At 31.6% G+C, this 7,286-nt stretch overlaps 1 protein-coding gene across 2 annotated transcripts; it reads right to left on the reverse strand.

Moving 5' to 3' along the window:
• Positions 1 to 301: 301 nt before the first annotated feature.
• LOC114399173 (protein C2-DOMAIN ABA-RELATED 7-like) lies at positions 302 to 7,025 on the reverse strand. Of its 2 annotated transcripts, none has more exons than XM_028361300.1 (3): positions 7,014 to 7,025; positions 1,465 to 1,560; positions 302 to 790 (listed from the first exon to the last, which is right to left on the reverse strand). In XM_028361300.1, the coding sequence occupies exons 1-3, from the start codon at positions 7,023 to 7,025 to the stop codon at positions 485 to 487; spliced, it is 414 nt and encodes a 137-aa protein (XP_028217101.1). In that variant the 3' UTR covers positions 302 to 484. The 2 variants fall into 2 exon arrangements, with proteins under 2 accessions (XP_028217101.1, XP_028217102.1); XM_028361301.1 differs by lacking the exon at positions 7,014 to 7,025 and adding an exon at positions 2,208 to 2,418.
• Between the last annotated feature and the right edge of the window lie 261 nt (positions 7,026 to 7,286).

Here is a 7,286-nt window from a genome sequence, read left to right on the forward strand (position 1 = left end):
GCACCCAAGTCAAGAGACAAAATTTTCCTCTCGTCAACCAAATCGCTTGAGTCACTTTTCAATTTTTGAAATTGTGTCAAAGTAGTCATAGCCGAATCCATTTCCGTTAATCATTAATATTTCTCGTAACAACACATTGTGATTAGAATTAAAATCATAATTGGTTACACCTTTTGTAATATTATTATATTATTACACGAGTAACACTAATTATTCTTTAAAAATTAATTGTTTATATAGTAAGGTACAAGAATTATAGGTACAATTTTTTAATAAAAAAATAGATCAATTATCCCTTAAATCAATATTTCGAGAAGCAAACTAATCACTTGTCTCACTCCAGAAAATAAAGCACTAAAACTAGTCTCAACATAGGATTACACATTCAACAATAGCAAAATCACAATACATTTACCACTACATCATGCTGGAGCAGGCATCCAAGGTTTCAATGCTTCACATAAACTTAAGAATGGAAGCAGACTTAAAGTTCTACCTGTGATAAGCCCTTGCAACCAATAACATCAACCCACTCAATTTCAACAACTACTTCCCCACTCTCGACATTTCTCAATTTCAAAATCATTTCTTGGATAATATTTCCATTTTGCCAAATGCAGTTGCTCTCTTCAGCAAGGCAATTAGTGTCATCTGGTTGAATCCTCTTGACTGAAGAATCATCTGGGCGCTCGTTCAACCCCATTTGTACACACTGAACATACGGTTTCAAGTCTATATCTGCCTCACCCATTTTGTCATCTCCAGATAAAGTGTCCTTGTCATAAACCGACTGTAGAGGAAACATGAAACCATCAACAATCATTTAGTTATTCTTTTGGTGCTACAATGGATAAGAGACAATTCTTTGCAAGATACTTAAAAAAATGTAATATTAATAAATAAAATAAATATTCATTAGGGTTGTTTATATTATTTTAGTCTTCATCTATCAAAAATAGAATTATTAGTACAGACTTTGTAGGTTTCTAATCTATTAATCTAATACTATGATAGATTATATATACTAATGGACAATTATGTATTAGAACTTAATATGTATCATCAATGCATCATAGCATAGATGCACAATGTCTATACTAAGGATTTAATTTTCTTTAGAAAAAACTATGGTGTTGTTTGGATAAACATATCCATAAATACTTATAAGAGAAAAAATAAAAAGATAAAATGAATTTAGTCTTTTTCATAAGATAAAATCAATTATTACCTCGGATTTTAGAAAACTTAGATCGATGAAATAACTTCTATAAAAATTAAAAAGTTGAGGTTGATTTTAAATCATGAAACAAATTTGAACATGTAATCTCCTTGTTTATTCTTTTTATAAGTGTTCATGTTTATCCGATCGAACCTATATCAATATGGATGAGCCTTATACCAATATATATTTTTTTAATTAGTATATGACATTCTTTTTGTGATATAGCTTGCATCAGTACTTACAAGATGTATTGGGGTTTTGACGTCCTTTATGGAAAGGGTGAATTCTTCATTCCACTCAGGATTGCAGTTGTCTTTTACAACACCAGTCTTTAGCTTCTGCATTAATGAGATTAATCTTCGGACCAAAAGTGATTTAATGATCCAAAAAGTGTTTGACTCAAAAGCATGTATTTGAGATTCCAAATTTTACTTGATTGACTTTGTTACATAACAATTCCATATGCCAATCACGCCCCATCATCTTAAATGTGGACAAATTACTGAACTCAAAAGGAATGCGATGAAAACAGAACCTATGAATTGTACTCAATTTTCTCCTCAAATTTTGGCAGGGTCTCCAGCCAAAGATTTGGCCTCTCTCTCTCTCTATAGCAGTTGATATCGTGTTTGTCAATATATACTTCTTGTGAGGAATTAAAGTTTAAATATTGATAGGGATGGAGAAGGTAATCCTAAAAAGAATAAGGGCCAGGTCCTGCATTAATTATGCCATGGACCAAAACTTATTTGCAGTCGTGAACACCTCTACTATTGCATGGCAAAGAACAATAGGGGAATAAGTGGCAACAAATTGGGAGACAATTTGTCACAAAATCTAATAGAAAAATGTTGAAAAAAAAGTGGGATTAAAAAACCAGTTGTTTAATCAGTTTCCCAAATTCTTTAAGATGAACACTAGTTCTCCAGTTGAATAAATCCACCTTCAAATGAAAAAATGGCCTAAGAAATTGCAATCTTCAAACCTGTTCACCCATGTTGATGATGACATAAGGGTCGCTGGCATGCATTTTTATTGCATCGCGTATTGCAAGATTAGTGCCTCTTTTAATTCGAAGTTTGAGAAGACCCAGAATACTATTGTCCATTGAAACACAATGCACGACTTGTCGTTGCCGAGATTGCCTAGAAACTCTTGTTCCAAACGAAACGAAATTTAGACTTTGATGAATAATACAAAATTAAACTCGTCCAAGTTGGAGGGCTACCATATTAGAGGCAAGAGTTTAATGTGCGAAAAACAAAGCAATGGGCACGAGTGCACGTAAGTGGGCTCCACAAAAGGCTTCTTGAGACATTTTAATAACGTTATTTACGTACAATGCCTTTTAATTTTGCGTGTCCGAACTATACTCGTTCTAAAAAAGAGTGAAAGGAAAAACCAAAGGAAAGACAAGTGATTAAATGTGCGATCCTCGTGCTTCAATGGTAGTCTCTCGCGACGCTTCAGGCTACAAGTTTGCACCATCGCACGATTTTCTTGTACATGAAGCTCTTCATTAATGTAAAGTAAAAGTGATTTTAATGATAAAACAAAAGGTTTATGTTTTAACACGTAGGTAATCACTTACCAACACCAACACGACAGTCCAAGAGTAACTAAGATGAGGTCCCTTGTATAAGATCTTGAATTTAAAAAAGTAGAGCTTATTAAAGGTCATCAATCAAATTACTCATGATACTTTTTAGACTAAATAAACTATTTGGCTTTTTATCTTATTTTTCTGATTTAGTTAGGTCCTTTATGTTTTTTAAAATGTAATGTGGTCATTTATCTTATTTTTTTTATTTAGTTTAGTCCTTCAATCCATTTAAGATCGATGTCCTTGATCATTTAAGAATAAATCATTTTTGTTAAAAATGAAGTGAAGGGAAAGGAGAAAAAACTTAATAAAAAAAGTTCATTTTTGAATAATTAACGAAGTCAATCACAAATAGATTGAAATAACAAATTGAACAAAAAAAATAAAAAAAAAAGATCAAATTGAACGAAAAATTGGATAAAGGACCAAATAAATTTTTTAAAAAGATAAAAGACTAAATTGAACAACAAATAAGATAAAAGACCAAATTAAACTTTTTAAAACATAATAGACCAAACTGAAACAAAAGAATAAGATAAATGACTAAATATATTATATAACCTACTTTTTACTAATAACACAATGACGACACACAAAAAATAATCACATTACTAACCAACACTATCTAGTTTGAATGGAGTGCAACATAGTTAAAATTCCTTAAGAAACATTTTATGAAACTTGATTAAAAAAGATCAGTTAAATTACTGCCTTGGAAAAATTCATTAATAGAAATTCAAGAACTATAATATAATAAAAAAATACTTCAATTTTCACTTTATAATGAGTGAAGTTATATACTTTATTATTTTCACTTTAAAAACTAGATTCAATATTTTTATTGTTAAAATATTTTTTTATTTAATTTATGTAAATTGTTTCTTTATAAGTTTTTACTATTTTGAGTGAAATTATGTACTTTTTTATTTCAAGCAATTAATAATTTTCATTTATATTCTTATTTTTTAAAAATAACACTACTAGATAATAGGATTTTAACATCGGTTATTAAGGACTTTTAACATCGGTTATCAACGAATGTTGAAAGTACCAACGTTAAAAGTAATAATGTTAACATTGATTTTGTAAAATCGATGTTAACATAAACCCACAACATCGGTTTTTTACAAAACCAATGTTGCATAGCAAGAAATAACAAAAAAAGTGAAAACTATACAACTTAACATTGGTTTTTTTTTATTATAAAAAACCAATGTTAATTTAGACTTACAACATTGGTTTTTATAAAAACCGATGCGATGTTAAGTTAGACTCAACATTGGATTTTATAAAAATCGATGTTGATTTGTACTCAACAATATCAGTTTTTTTAAAAAAAACTAATGTTATTTTCTAGTAACCAACATCGGTTTTTACACAACATCAGTTTTTTCATAAAACCGATGTTGGTAAGCAAAAGACAACATCGGTTATAAAACCGATGTTGTGAGTCAAACTAAAAACCGATGTTATTTGTTGGATTTTTTTTAATATTCTGTTTGTTTTTTGAATTACCCAAAATTAACTTGCAAATTAAAAATCAAAACCAATCTAGCAGATAATTTCATACTGTTTTTTGACAGTTTTTAACAAAAAAATCCATCAAAATTGAATATTTACTATGAATTAAAAATAATGTTTAAAGTCCATACATAAAATGAATTGTAAATTAAGAAAACTACAATTATAAAGTTAATTAAACACCAATTGTTTCATTTTTAACTTGCAGATAATATGTTGTCCTCTAGATACAAAGTGCCTTCATTCTCGCTGGTTCCAATGGTCTTGCATCATTAAAATACTACATGATATGATAAAACATAAGTTAATAATCATATATAATAAAAATTATAACAAATTGAATTACTTTTAAAGAAAACAATTACTGTTTACCAATTATTCTTGAAACTTCCTAAGATTTTCGTTGACATCCAATGCATTATGTAGTCCTTGCACTCAGTGCTTTCTTTTTGCTTATTACACTAAGCACATTATAAAATATAGATATTCAAAGTTAAGAACAAATTAGTGTACATAGTAATAAAATATAATTTTTAAAACAAGATCTTGTTTAAATCACTTACTTTAACAACAATCCATCTAGCAACAGGCTTGGATTTAGTTTGTTGACTATCATCAAATCCTTTCAAAGCACTTGATGTGAACCTGAGTAGGAGCGGATCGTTTGATACAGGCTACGAAGATTTGGATGACGCCACTTCCGGTGAAGGAAGATAAGTCAGGGTAGACGCCACTTCCGGTTAAGGAAGATAAGTCAGGGTAGACGCCACTTCCGGTGAAGGAAGATAAGTCGGGGTAGACGCCACTTCCGGTAAAGGAAGATAAGTCTGGGTAGACGCCACTTCCGGTGAAGGAAGATAAGTCAGGTTAGACGCCACAAGGATTACCTTGATAAGTCTGATATTGGTTCAACAAGGAACCCAGAGAGAAACTCTCACCAAATTTTATGAATATGTCAAAAGTTTTTTTTTATTGAAAATAAAAACCAATACTTATAGTGTATCTGAACAAAAAGATAAAAATAGACATGGGCCTTCTAAATAGGTTGGGCCAAAACTACAATAAATAAAAATTATAACTAAAAACATATTTAACTTGGGCCTTCAAATTAGTTTCGGCCTTCAGCAACATTAATTGTCTTGATAGTGCCTCTGCCTCTAGGCCTTCATCTTTCTCCACTTGGGCCTTCATCCTTCTCCACTCGGGGGCTTTGTCCTTCTCCACTTAGGCCTTCGTCCTTCTCCACTTGGGCCTTTAGCCTGTATTTGGCCAGTTTCATGATTCTCATCAGCACTATTCAATAAAAACATGCATGCATATTGTACAATTAAAATATTGATGTTCACGAGTAATGTAAATGTATTAGAAAATATAACTGACCTGTTAATAATTCCTTTGAGGTAGTTGTCGGGCCTATTGTGCAAGGAACAAAACCAGATGACAACATTATCCTTAGGACAAACGAAGACCAATTACCAATGTGCACTGCAATGGAGAACAATAATGATGCAATCCTACCCCCCCCCCCCCCAAGGCATTGGATAGAAGACTCCAAGAAGATTGGGCCAGAGATGCAAGAGAAGGCTCTAGGGTTCTCATGAGCTTTATGATAGATTTTGGGCCTATGGGCTAAGTATGAGCCCACTTATCTTTGTACATATTTGATTAGGATTTCATTATTTTTGGGCCTTGTATTTAGGGCTTCATAATGTAGGTAGGGTACCCTAGAAATGTAGGATTTTTCAGCCCTTGTATTTTAGCGCACCTAGACTAGTTTTTGTATTAGGAGTAGTTTTATAATTTCACATGAATTAAGTGAATATTTGATGTGTGTGCTGAGAAATAAATTTAATTGAATTGGGAGAAGCCCAATCCAATTAAATTTTAGAGGGGGAGGTGAGCATTTGCTTGCTACACTCGATTGCCACATCATATAGTCACATTTTGTGCATGTCCTTCATGCTTTACATGCCTCATGACACTTAAGCACACTTAGTGGAGAATCTTAGACTTGATCTTCGATTAGTGGGCTGAACCATAGCTAAAATTCTCTAATCATAATTAGTGAAATTTTGGATCCAAAATTTGGCTCCACAAATTCAATTTCAAATTCAAGTGAAATTTGAATCGAAATTCAAATTTCCCTCCAATTTTGTGTAACACTTAGGCTATAAATAGAGGTCATGTGTGTGCATTTTTTCAACTTTGATCATTGGAAAATTAAACTTCAGATTTTAGAGCTCTTTTAGAGCACAAAATTTCATTCTCTTCTCTTCCTCTCCCTTCATTCATCTCCTTTTTCCTCCAAGCTCTTATTCATGGCCTCCTATGGTGGTGAGCTTCTTCTAGACTCATCTTCTCCTTGAAGTGGCGTCTCCTCTCTCTCTTCTTTCTCCATTCCTCTGCCATTCATCTTCCAAGAAGCAAAGGAATCCATTGATGAAGAAGATCCTAGGCCTACAAGCTCCAATGGAGCTTACATCATGAGATATCAAGAGCATCTTCATCTAGGTGATGTTCTTTTGCTTCCTCTATCTTTTTGTTTGGTGAATTCTCTTTAATTCCTTGTTCTTAATCTTATTCTCCATGTATATCCTTCATTGTCTTGTGGTCTGGTGCTGTTTAGAGTAGATTAAAAAAAAAACCGATTAAATCTTAGATCTACACTTGTTCTTGCATTTCTATGGTTAAAATTTGTAGATCTACTCTTGAATCATGTTTTTGTATTGATTTTAGGTTCTATCATTTTCATTCATAATATTCTTATGCTGAACCTTATATCTAAATTTTCTTCCATAATATTGATTTGAAAAAAACACAAAAATCTAAGTGTAAATCACTTAATCCATGTTGTCTTAGAGTCATGTTTAGTCATAATAATTGTCACATTATTTTCTAAGTTTGTGTTGAATTTTTATTTTCTTGATTGAATTCTAGATA

Source organism: Glycine soja, chromosome 19 (genome assembly GCF_004193775.1).
Source record: "Glycine soja cultivar W05 chromosome 19, ASM419377v2, whole genome shotgun sequence".
Lineage (NCBI taxonomy): Eukaryota > Viridiplantae > Streptophyta > Magnoliopsida > Fabales > Fabaceae > Glycine > Glycine soja.